At 41.4% G+C, this 13,238-nt stretch overlaps 1 protein-coding gene across 2 annotated transcripts in view; it reads right to left on the bottom strand.

Moving 5' to 3' along the window:
- Window positions 1–237: 237 nt before the first annotated feature.
- Window positions 238–13,238, bottom strand: part of FAM20C (FAM20C, golgi associated secretory pathway kinase) — an 81,354-nt gene continuing 68,353 nt past the window's right edge. For both annotated transcript variants that reach the window (XM_025215798.1, XM_025215799.1), the window contains exons 6-10: window positions 7,490–7,670; window positions 6,249–6,358; window positions 5,005–5,086; window positions 4,331–4,390; window positions 238–1,365 (exon numbers count right to left, since the gene is read on the bottom strand). In XM_025215798.1, the coding sequence (XP_025071583.1) occupies window positions 1,113–1,365; window positions 4,331–4,390; window positions 5,005–5,086; window positions 6,249–6,358; window positions 7,490–7,670 (686 nt within the window). In that variant the 3' untranslated portion in view covers window positions 238–1,112. The remainder of the gene's footprint in view (window positions 1,366–4,330; window positions 4,391–5,004; window positions 5,087–6,248; window positions 6,359–7,489; window positions 7,671–13,238) is intronic.

Below are 13,238 nucleotides of genomic sequence, written 5' to 3'. Positions count from 1 at the left end.
AGGACACAGTCCTTTACTCAGGGATACAGATAAATGCCATATCATGACCACTTGATAACAAAGTCTTTGCAGATTTGCTGTGCATATTTATACAACTGTTCCCTGTTCTGGGACAACATTTTTATTGTTATTGCCGCACAATGTGATGACAAAATCAAACTCTGGTACTTGGATATTTTGCTCATGGTTGTATCTTTCCTTTGAAATATATTTACAAATTAAAAAAGAATCCATTCAGACAGTCTGGCTACACATTTGCCATATCTTTATTGCACTTTTACCACGTTGCAAACAATTCCACAAAAATGCTGCAAAAGTAAGCCTAGAGCTGCAGAAAGCAGCTTTTACCCATATATGTATATATTTACACAAAACTATCAAAAGCAAAAGTTGAAAAGTAGCAGCCCTACTACAATAATCTAGAAAGATAAGAGCTGCTACCTCTGGATGGATAAATAGTACAACTTGTCATTTTACATCACTTTGTAAAATCAACTTTCAAGTATTCCTGTCAATGCACAATTATTGAAATCTCCTTCCAGCTCATCACTGTACCTTTTTTTTTTTTGCTTTTAAAAGTTCATGATGTCTTAACCCTTTAAATGCTGAGTAGCTGAAAAAAAGCATTCAATTTAAATTAGGTACAGTGAAGTAGAACACTTAAAGGGTTAACACAAAATACTAAGTGAACTGTCACCAAGAATAAAGTGTGAGTCACAAAACTATGCTGTCCCTCTTTTGTTAGATTTGGTAGGTAGGTCTGTGGTATTTCATAGATATGCCATATATAAATACAAAATATTAAATAAAGGCCCCCTTCCTATACAAAAAAAGGGCAGGAGGTGTTTTGCCATGAGACTAGTGTCATCTGCCAGTGATCTCAATTTCCAAACCTTTTCATAATCTGTTTTAGGAACTAATTAAAAGCATCACATTAGACTTATTTTTCTTAATTAACTAAGCCTTCGCAGAGTCTATGCTTTACCTACTTTGGGAACAATTATATCTCATTTCTGAATTCACTGAATTCACAAAGTGGCATACACAGTCTTTTGCAAGACTTTTTTTTATCTTCTTTACTTTGCTAGTAAAAATGTAGTCATATGATTTCACTACCTGTTAGTTGTTATAGTGTTAACATCAGTGTCAAAGTCATTTTCAACCACATTATCATAACCATCTTTTTCTATACAGTCACTAACGGCTTTAAGAACAATCCGTAGCCTTCTGTCCATTGCCTCTAAGTGAGGCTGGTAGAGAATGGGTGCTACTTTATCTTTTAGTAAGGATTCCTCCACCAAATGGCTTAGCTTGTACTCCTCCTTGGCTAATAACTGTAATCGCAGATAGGTAGACTTCCTTATTCTATGAGAGAATGAAAAAGAATAAATCAATATTTCTGTCATCATCTGCAGTATATATACTGTACCTTATATTCAGTCCTCAAAAGGGATGTTATCTAGGAAACTGCATAGCACATACAACTATAATTCTATCTATGCCATAAGACACAGAGTTATTTTAGGCCTACTTATGACAACAAGGAAGTTATTAACATAAGAGAATACAATGCATACATGATATATTGGACACACATTCCTATAAATGATTTTAGGTGCCTTGACTCTTGAGATGTATGGAAGAAGTTTGGTTTTCAGAAAATATTTGAGCTCCCCCTCTCTGAAATCTAGTCCTCTCACAAAGACTGGCCACCCAAAACCCAAGGCACTGAATGTCACTTAGAACAGGGGTTTTCAACCTTTTTTAGTTTAAATACCCACAGCGGCCACACGCCAAGCAAAGCGGGGGGGCGGTTGGTGGCGTGTGGCTGGATGCCAAGCATGAGGCAGGGACGGTGAGTGGGTGGGTGGAGACAGAGCGCCACCACCTCCCAGGAGCAGGGCTGTAGCAGGGTACCCCCGGTTGACAACCCCCACCCCACCAGTTTAATTCCTGGCTGGGGTTACTTAACCCCAGAGCTTTTTCCTGTCCAGAGCAGGGGGTCAGACTCAATGATGTAATAGGTCCCTTCCAACCCTAGACATCTATGAAATCTATGAAACATCATTCTGAAAATCATGGCTGTTGACAGCAAGAAAAACATTTTCAAAAATTCTTAAGTGCAATAGGAGCCAAAGCCCCATTTTTAAAATTTACTTAATCACATAGGGCAAAATCCCAATATACTTTACAAGCCTAAATGGCGTGTACCCAGCAGGGTGACTATAGTTTCTGGCACTAACACACAATTTGTGATCTAGGTCTGGGCACACAAGTGTGTGCATGCCCACTGAGTATGGTCAGTAGGGCTGTGCTTTGGCTGGGCAAGTACATGGTGAAATAGGTTTGCCCAAGCATGTGCGTCCTAAAAGTTTAGTCACAGAAAAACCACAAGTAGTGGGTGTTAAGACAGTGGAAGAGGGTTCTCCCTTTGTTTCAAACCAATAATTTAGTGGTTAGGGAACTTAGTGGTTAGGGAGGAAGAGGTGTTGGTTCTGGGCTCCCCTCATCCCATGGGTATTTGAATCTATATCTCCTGCTTCCCAATATAGTGCTCTAATCACACCAGAAGTTAGCCAGAAAGCAGACCCTTCTTTAGCTCTTCACTTGAAGGTGGTCCCCTGCGTGGCCAAAAGAGGGAGATACGTTGTGCCAGGAACAGGTCAGAGGGTGTGGGGCCCAGTGGGTAAGGCTGTGCGAAGCCTTGGTCCCTGATTCAATTTGGTGAAGAATCAACCCGATTCGGTGGCTGAATCTCTGAATCCAAATCAAATAAGAGGACCCTTTAATCTCTCCAAATTGAATCAGAACCCTCCGAATCGATTCAGAAGGATTTGGAGATACGGACATAGATACAGCTTTAAATGTTTTTTCTATGTACTTCTAGGTACCAAGCAGCTCATGAACACTGATGCTGGGGCAGATGGAGTGTCCCACAGGAGCTTGGAGGGCTCCCCAGCGCACTCGGCAGCAGACTTCCAGTTCACTTCCAGTTCTGTAGACAGCACGTGGGACACCCCCCCCCAGCTTGGTGACTGGTGCCTCCTGGGTCTGGGGGGGCACCCGGGGTCTCTCCGTGGTCAATCGCCAAGTCAAGGAGGCATGGGGGGTCCACTTCCAGGTTCACCTGTGGAACGCTCCATCCGCCCCAGCATCGCTGCATTCATGAGCCACGTTGGTACCTTGAGGTATGTAGAAAAAACATTTAAAGCTGTGTCCAAATCGCTGATTCTCTGAATCAGCAAAGAATCTTCAGACTCGGATCCGGCCAAATCGAGTCGGGGACAGCGATCCGAATCAACGACTCAAATCACTGTCCTTGATTTGGGCTGAATTTGAATCTGAATCAAATAGGGCCTGCTTTGCACACCCCTACCAGTGGGATGAATGCTGCCATGAATGAGAGGGGGCTGTGTGTACTGGCCTGGGTTCTCGCTCCCAGTGAGGCAGAAAATTTCCCCGTCATGTTCACTATTATAGACCATTTCAATGCGTGTTACATGCCTAGATAGATGAGGATCTGGGCCTGAAAGTGCCTGAATCCTACTAGACTCCTACATAGTGCAACCAGTTTTAAACATATTATTTTAAATGCTTTGCCTCCCTCACCTATATACCTCATAAAGCTCATCTCAAAAGAGATGTTAGCCAGGGAACTGGATAACAAACCAAACTATAATTCTGCGGGCCCTTTCTTACTCACTAAAGTTACTGGGATTATACCATTGCCTTCAGTGGAAATATAGCAGGGAGAAGGGTCACTGGTATTGTGTAGAAAATTCAACGGCATTTAAGGGCACATATACCTTTCAGATCTTTTATTTGTTCACAAATCTATCTGGATTACTTCAGCAGATACTCTGTCAATAGCCTCAGAAATTAAACCCTGCTGTAAAAGCCCTTCTTTTTCCTCAGTCTTTTACTCTAATACAAAGCCCACAGAAGTCAATAGAGGTCTTGATTTTAGTACCGTTTACATCAAACCCTGGAAGTCTGACTTCCTCTGGGACTTGCAAAGCATGTGGAACATTTGAATCAATAGGAAGAAAGCTCAGTGAGTAGCACCAATTTATTTGCCTCTATTTAGCTAAGCAGTTGTTGAAGGGTGAAGTGAGAACATTCACCTTACTAAAGTACAGTACGGTACTGAGGGTCTTGTCTGCGCTGAGTGTAAATCTTGAGCTAGATAGTCACGCATCATTTGAAACACTGAAATATTCAACTAAGATAAACTGATTTTATATACATATAAAGCACATACTTCATGCTTTCATCCCCATCCACAGACAGCACACTGTAGATTAAAAATTAATACTGAAATGTAACATACCTGCAGCACTGGTTTAAAGGCACCAATATGGAAAGCTCATCATGGGAATATTTTCCAAACCTGTTTAGAAATAAGGAATATGTGATAAAGGGTATTTAAGTTGAACCCGTGGATGTAAGTTTTTTGATTCTGGAAAATTAAATAAATACACAAATAATACATAAATAAATCTCCAGGAATTTAGCTCTGGATCCAGAAAGCAGTGGACGTTAAGTGCAAGATCAAGCCACTATATAATTCTTGTCTATTCATGGTGGAAATAAATATTGGAAAATTATGCTAGCAAAGCTGAGCAATGGTCTTGTGATTAATGAACTGGAGTGAGTCTGAAGGGACTTAGTTCAATTCCCAGTGGTATCACATACTTCCCACATGAGTATGCAAGTCATATAATCTCTCTGGGCTTTAGTTTCCCATCTGTAAATTAGGGATCAAAATATTTAACTTCTCTTGTTCTTTGTCTAAATATGGATTTTTTTCACACCAGACAGAGAGCTGTGTTTTTATACCACCTGGCCTAATGGAGCCTTGGTTTCTGTTGGGTCTTCTTTATACTTCCATATTACAAATACAGGGTAATTCATAATGGACATATTGAAATGTATAAATCATCGAGGATTTGTTAATTTGACCAAAATTCTTTTATTCATCAATAGAATTATTAAAATATTTACCCTCTTCCGTTATCTAAGTGGATAATAAATGTTTCATTTCCAAACTTTTCAAAAGTTTCATAGTGATGTCGATCCATGTTTCCTACAGAATACGAAAGAAGAATAAGTTTTTTTCAAGTGGTGTTTCTCAGGACAGAAGCTAGGAGAAGGTCCAGACCTGATTTTTTCATCAAAGAGCAGAATATTTCCAACAATGAAAAATGCTAAAAGTCTTGGCAACTGCAGAAGGTGCATTTAGATTCAATTCCATAATACCTTCCAGCTGCAGATTTTGCACACCCATCTTGCATGCCCATTTGGAATCTCTTATCTGTTATGTTATTACAATCCTTTTGCTTTATTAAAACTATGAACACTTTTCAGCCATTGTCTTTACATTTGTAATATATGTTCTCACAGAATGAGCCCATATGCAAACATATGAGATCATATATCAGATAGTAACTTTTTCTTACTGCTTTAAAAGAAAAATTATGGTTAAATGACCAACTGACTCTATTTTTAAATGTGACTGTCCTCATCTACAGTAAGGCAAAATGAGGTTTAACATCCTGCTAACAAAACGTGTGATCCTTAAATCGTTTTCTAAAATCATGTATTTGCCCACTGTAGGCAAGGTCTGGGCTATACTAGTTTCAGTTTCCAAGTGGTCTCAGTGTACAGTACATTAAAGTAGGCATATGCATTGTTTCTGTTACTATTACTATGTTATTGTTTCTTCTCAGCTTTTAAAACATTTCTAATCAGATTACACAGTATGAGTAGTGTCCCGTATATTCCACATTTCTCCTGCCTGCTGGTCATAGCAATTTTTCCCTTTCCCATGCTGTCTACACTGATGCAGAGAAATGCACTGCCAAAGGGGGAAAAGATCTACCAATAACAAATACTCTTATCATTTACACATAGGAACCCTCTGTTATAAGAGAATGACACTCACTGTAAAACGTACTGTAGGGGACGAGACTTTTAGTGAACAGTTCATGGGACAAGCATGAACGACATTCAGCATTGTGCTCGCTTCTAATATACTTGCATAAATCTTTGTTCTTTTAATTTGTACAGATGCAAGTACATGTCTATGTCAGTCAGCATTTTCTCATAATTATCCTCAACCGCACATGCAGTTTGTGCAATTCTACTTGAGCATCAGAAAATTACTGAGCTATGTGAAGCAATTCCTAGGAAACCAATTATTATTAGAATGAAATGTTGCATATCATTTAAAAAGTGAGGAAGCTTACCCATTAGAAAATCAAAAATGGTCATATCCATTATGTCCAAAATTCTGGTCCCACTGTCATAGGGTGGTGTTTGCTTAACTTCTTCGCAGTAATCTGGGTCAACTTCCCACCTAGAAAAAAACATTTTTGATAACTTAGATCAGATGTAAAGGTTCCTCAGTAGAAAACAGCCTGATGTTTTTCAGCCATTTAGTTGTATGACACTGGGCGAGGGTTAGAACATGCACTATCCACGCTGGCTGCTTTGAGAGGTACAAACTCTGGCATAAATGATGTCTGATGAACAGAGCTGACTTTAGGGAAAATAGTGCCCTGGATGAAGTTGTATTTTGGTGACCCCTGCCTCCTTTGAAAAGAAGCAAAGAGCAGTACGGCTTGTCTGGTGCCTGCATGTAAATGGATGCGGCTCCTTTAAATTTTACCCTCCACCACTCCCACCCATACCAGAGCGGCCTGTAGGCTGGAGCAGCATGTAAGGGAGTGTCTTGAAAGTGACACAAGTGACAAATTTAAAGGGACACTGTCGGCCTGATTTTTCTTTTTCCTGTTCTGAACTTGCCAACAGCCTGCACTGCCCAGCCTGGCTTCTGAGCAGCAGCTGGAGATGAGAAGGGGGAAGGCAAGGAGGGGCAGGCTGGGCTGGGCAACCTGGAGTTGCCCCTGTCACCTGCTCTGAAGGCTGCCCCTGCTGATTAATTAAGGGGAATTTCCTGTAATTTCTAGGCAAGTCATGAATTGAAAGAAAACAGCTTGCTTGCAGATTCAAGATTTAGAAAGTCAGGTCTGCCTTGGCAGTCATCATACAGTCAAATACTTAACTCATTTGAAGTCATCATACAGTCAAATACTTAACTCATTTGAGACTTGTTTAGGGATGCAGGTATTTCCCAATTGTGTCCTTTTGCAAAAGCTGTTACAGGCTTTGTTCCTGCCAAGATTTAAGCACGTGCCCTTCTTTAGACGTGGAAGTAGTCCCACTGCAATCCACTGCAGTATCACAACCATAATGGTGTTTCTTTCAGATCTAAGTATTACTTTTGCTCCCTGTGCATCCCCTTTTAGGGGCTTGACTCAAAGCTCATTGTAGTCAACAGAAAGATTTTCATTGACTTCGCTGTTTCAGAACGAGCTTTGGCAGTAAATTCCCTTTAGAAATAAATCACATCTTGTATCCTACCAAATAAGACATCATCAGCTCTGCTGCTTTGCTGCTGGAAAGCACCTTGCTCCCTGGTACTTACTCCGCTTTCTTCCGTTTATGATAGGAACGTCTCCATGGATTCCTCCAGGTTTTCCTTTTAGCTAACGATAGGTCAGGTAGGAAAGCCGCCAGAGAACCTTCAATTTGATCTGGTTTTCCACAAAGAGCATGCTCAGTTGAGCAGTAGTATGAACATTCCCCGTAGAAGCAGATGTTGTTTGCTGACAAAGAAAGGAAAACGTTTACAAACGTTCTCAAAACATATTAAAATATACCGTCAAACATGAGCACACACAAGGCCCTGATCTGGAGCCCGTTGACTGCAGCAGAGAACGTTTAGGCTGGATATTAGAAATAACTTTCTTTCTATGAAGTTGGTTAAGCATTGGAACAGGCTAGCGAGAGAGGTTATAGAATCTCCATCCCTGGAAATGTTCAAGAGCAAATTAGAGAGACAACTGGCTGGGATGGTTAGGTCAAGGATGATCACTCCTTGAGCAGGGGCCTGAACCAGAGGATCTCAAGAGGACCCTTTCCAACCCTAATTTCCTATGCTGTCAACAGAAAGATTCCTATTTACCTTGGGGAATTAGGATCAGGCCATAGATTAAGCCTTCTTAGAACATCGCCAGGTTATTTATATGCCATTGACTGTATTTCCCAGTGTACTCATACACATAACCTGACTTTCTTGAATCTTAGCTCTATATTTGTTATTCCTAGTAAAGTGTAGACTCAGCATGGAACCAAAACTATGACACCTAACCATGACTAGTATTTTTAGAAGGTTTATTCAGTACTTTCTGAAAGTCAAGCCCTTTTATTGGATACCCAAAGAATCGAGGCAGGCAAAATCAAATCACTGTAAAAGAAACAGGATGAGATTTGTACAAGTGAATCTTACTCTCATTTCTTTTACAGACTGACAGGAAGTCCTTCCTCTCACGTTTTTTTTTGTGTGTGAGTAGAATTTGTAACTTTTCAAGGGCAAATTGTTTGTTATACATGTCAATTTACAAGAGTCACAGAACTCTAGCTGTGGCAATATATATCTTAAATATAAATATCCTCTCCATAAGCTATATTATTCCATTAGCCCAACAAAAGAAAGAACTCCTTAACAGCAACATATCATGTTTTACAAGGTGTATGACGTTTAAAATCTCGTAACTACAATCATATATCTGAATGACAACAGGCAGGCCATGCTGTTTTACAAGCAATAAACCAGTTCCCAAGTGAATACACTAGAAGACTGAAAGACAAGTAGTTTATCCCACAAAAGAAGTAAGATTATTAAGAACAAAAGGAGTGAGCTGTTCTTCTTATTGCTGTTCTGCTACGGTGCTTTAATTATTTCCATTACACAAAGGTTTAAAAATATAGATAATATACAACCAGGGGAAGCTTGTTTCTTATCCTTACAGGAGAGTTCAATGGGGGAAAGAGAAAGAAGTTCTACACCACAAAGCCAGCCAGCTTGTGCTGGAAAATGGCTACATGTTTGTTCTTCTTTGGGAGAAGTTCAGTGCAAATCTGTAATAATGATAATGGGTAGTTTTAGTTATCTGAGAACCTGGACCCACAGCGCATCTACACAAAAGTGATTGACCTTTACACCAATGTAAGCATGCTGCAAATAAATACCATCGGGTAATGTCACCCAATTTCCCTGAATGTGTTGATGGTAAAACCACTGTGGGTGCCTCTACACGATGTTGGCTTTTTCTAGCTAATCTCCAGGTTTATTTCACTCTCACAATGTACCATGATGATTCCCGTTATTATTTTGCACATAATGCATTTAACACTGTAGTTTACATCACTATAAAAAAGGCCGTGTGTATTTCACCAGTGTAAAAGTGTTGTATTCCCAGCCCGAAGGCTAACTGCTTCCTGGTGCTTGCCTTGCAGCTCTGCACAGCTGTTCTTATGGAGCTATATGCTGATGTGCTCTTTGGCAAGGAGAAGCTTGAAAATACTTTTAAATTCAAGAGATGGTGAAGATGCAATAAGTGCTAATGATGATTTTACCAGCTGATATCACTTGGATTTGTAATTCAGGCGACAAACTTTGCTAGGGAGCTATCTCCAACAGTCAATGTGTGGAGGTCAATGGATAATTACTGAACAAGTTTCCCTGGTTATTAAGTTCTATGCCTTCTAATTCTGGTCATCTGATTTGTGCATTAACTATAGTTGAAGGCTGCTATCAAATCCCTGCTTGGTCTTCTCTTCTGCAGACTAAATAAACTGAGTTCCCTCAGCCTATCCTCATAAGTCCTGTCCCCCAGTCCCCGAACCATTTTTGTTGCCCTCTGCTGGACTCTCTCCAACTTGTCCACATCCTTTTTATAGCGGGAGGCCCAAAACTGAACACACGACTACACATGTGGCCTCACCAGTGCTGCTTAGAGGGGAATAGAGTTTATTCCTTACCAGTCATACATTATGCACATCTCTGTAGTCTGATAAACTGGCAACTATTATCAGCCACTCAGTGCCCCCCCAAAATTCCCACTTCAAATTGGTTTTTTTTTGTGTTCTCAGTGTTCATATTGGCCAAACTACTTTCTAATTCAGTTTAAAAACACAGTGAAAACAAATATATACTGAATTTATTCTGAGAGCAAGAGACTGAGACCAGCAGGGATAGCAAAATAGTTTGAGAAAGAAGGAAAATGAAGCACAGGATTGAGAAGAGGGGAGGGAAGGAAGGGCCAAGAAAACAAATCCTTTTGGCAATTTGAACACCATCACTTTAGAATAAAATAGATTTTCCTTTAATTTAAAATGTGTGTTACCTTAATATTATAATAATAAGAATAATAACTTGGAGGAGATTTCCCGTTAACTCAGATCCACCACATCCCTGACTGATAAACCCCCTGGCTTGATTATTTCCTATAATCACCTCAGCCTTTGGTCTTGGCGTTTATTCATTTCAGGATATGATTATGAGCTTGTAAACAGGAAGCCCACTCTATTTCTCCTTTAAATAACCTGTAACAGTAATTCAGACCTATATATAGGCAGATGCGCTGCATAGGAGAGCAGCATTTTTTAAATTATTTATTTAGCCTAACAACAAAAACCGCTGTGGGCCCCAGTTCTAGGACACCACAGTCTACAAGTAGGTAATGACCCTTACTTTCTTAAAGGTCTCCTTCTCATGACTGTTTCTATCCTACTAGCTTGACCACAGCTTTCCACAAGGCTACAATCTGTCTGTGCTCTTAAGTGTTGCCTTTGATCATAACTGCAGGATTAGGAGGGATTTGTGCTTCATATACGTGTTTTTTATGACTCAGGCTGAAAGCAAGGAGTGGTTCAAACATTTGCTGTTAGTAGGCAATTGCTGATCCTTCTGGATTATGGTGTTTGCATGAGAGGTCATCAGGACCTTCAACGCATACACATAGACAGGGGAATGGAGGAGTGGAGGCTGCCCAGACCTTCCACCGCCCCCTAGACCATTGAGACAGTATCCAAAAGCCAAACCAAGTCCAGATGTTCGGTGCTTCAGTGGCTGTAGTCATTGGCGATGTGTAGGGGGTACACGCGGGTGCACATGCACCCCCTGAGCATGGTGGTGCACCCCCTGTGAAAAGGTGCTGCTGGCAGTGTCAGTCCGCAATCACTGCCAGCAGTGTCTGTGGGTGGTCCCCCAATTTTCGGTGGGCATTTGCCTGCCCCCCCTACAACCGACAGCACCACGGCTGCCTGCAGGAGCTCCGCGCTTACCACTGCCATGCTCCCACCGCTGACAACACTGCCATCACCTGCAGGAGCTTGCCATGTCCCCCCAGCCTCTGGGGACATGCGGCGTTCATGGCTGTAGTTATGTGCATGCCTGGGACTCAGACCTGGGTCTCCCACATGGTAGATAAGGCTTCTACCACTGAACCACAACAGCAGGTTAAATATTTTCTGTATGCTCTTGGAAACTGAAATTTACTTAGAACACGGATTATCAAATGGCATCACCTGGCAGCCACTGGTACTATTAGCCAGTGATACTGAGATTTGTCATTATACCTATGAAAAAAAATGACCTAACCCCAATATTTTAATAGGTTCCAGGCTGAACACAAGAGATGATTTGCAAGATATCATAGACACGTCAGACTGTGATCTTCACTGCAGGCTCAATAGGGTAGCTAGGGAATGTATAGACCCCATGTGTCCCCCTGTACTTGCCATCCTTTTTGCAGGTGATGGAGCAGCAGAGAGAAGTGCTACCAGTTGGTTACTGCTTTCCACCTGTACAGGTGAGGGGCAGGTGGAAAGACAAGAAGCGTGCAGAACCTTGCCACTGCTTAGTGCCTCCAAAGAAAGTGAGAACTGTGTCCCTGCCTTGAAAGAATAGTGTGTTGTCCCTTAAGGGAGGAACTGAAAGTCTGCAATCTAGTTCATGGTCTCATTTAACTGAGTGTCAGAGTCGCCTGTGATCTGTTGATGTGGATAGTCCACCGGGATTTCTCTTGATTATCTGAGACAATTTAGCTCTAAAGGCATAAAGGAATCTGCTTACACCTGGAAGTTTGATTAGCTATCCTGAAGTACAACAGGTTTTTAAGGAGCAAGAGGCAGAGAAATAACACTTGTCTGCTCTCATCCCCTCTGCTTCACAGTATGCAAATTTGACCTTTTTTTAAAAGGAATTATATTAAATACAGCACTTTCCGCCACAGGAAGATAAATACCCTGTTTAACAGTTTCCTTCTGAATTTAACTTTGGTAACAAAGGAACTCTGTCAGCAGCTTTTCACATTGTCAGTGAGAACAACTGGGACTAATCATTTGGTATAAATCACATAATAGTATCTAAATAAATTCACAGTGAAGTTTACAGGCTATCACCATGATCACATCCATGGCTGCATCGGTTGACATAACTAATCTGATATGTCCTGGCTGCCCTGTATTTCCAATCAATCATCGCTCCTGTTGGACTATTGATTTTTACATACCACTCCTAGTGACTTCAAGGGGCACTCGGTACATTGAAGAATGGCAGGATATGTCTTATTGTGAAGCAAACAAATCCCAAGCAAAGCCACAAGAGGATTTCTTTCAATAACAAGGCTTATTCTGCCCCCCCGTCGTGCACACTCTGGGCCCAGCCTTGAGATCCTTAGTGCTATCGGCTTTAATCAGTGTGCTTGTAGGACATGGGTACAGGATCTCACGGTAAAGCATGAGAGAGATGCATTATGCAAATGTCTTGTTTAAATGATGCAAAATGACTTATGTTGTTAGTGTTTCTATCTATATTCTGTGCAGAAGGACTCAGCTGAGGTAAGCAGCGTTATTTTTGGGGGTGGGCACTAGGGGTGTGTGAAACGGGCCATATTCAATTTGGATACGGATTCGGCCAGAATCAGGGACAGTGATTCAACTAGTTGATTCAGATTACAGTTCCCGATTAGATTGAACTGAATCTGAATCTGAAGATTCGATGCTGATTTGGAGAAGATTCAATGTTGATTCAGCCATAGACACAGCTTCAAATGTTTTTTCTACATACCTTGAGATAGCAGGCATGGCTCCTGAGAGCTGCAATGCTGGGGCGCATGGAGCAACCCACAGGAGTGCAGGGAGGCTCCCCGTATGCTCAGCAGTGAACCCAGAAGTGGACTGGAAGTGCTTCAGGTTCACTTCTGGGTCTATCAGGGAGTGCGCAGGGCCCCCCTCCACACCTCCCTGGCTCAGTGATTGGCCGCAGGGGGAGTCTGGGTGCCCCCCCAGACCCAGGAGGCAACAGTCGCTGAGCCAGCTGAGCACTG

The sequence above is a fragment of the Alligator sinensis genome, unplaced genomic scaffold (assembly GCF_000455745.1).
Source record: "Alligator sinensis unplaced genomic scaffold, ASM45574v1 scaffold1084_1, whole genome shotgun sequence".
In the NCBI taxonomy this organism is placed as follows: domain Eukaryota; kingdom Metazoa; phylum Chordata; order Crocodylia; family Alligatoridae; genus Alligator; species Alligator sinensis.
Note: the sequence above shows the minus strand (reverse complement) of the source record. Positions and strands in the feature narration are given on the sequence as shown.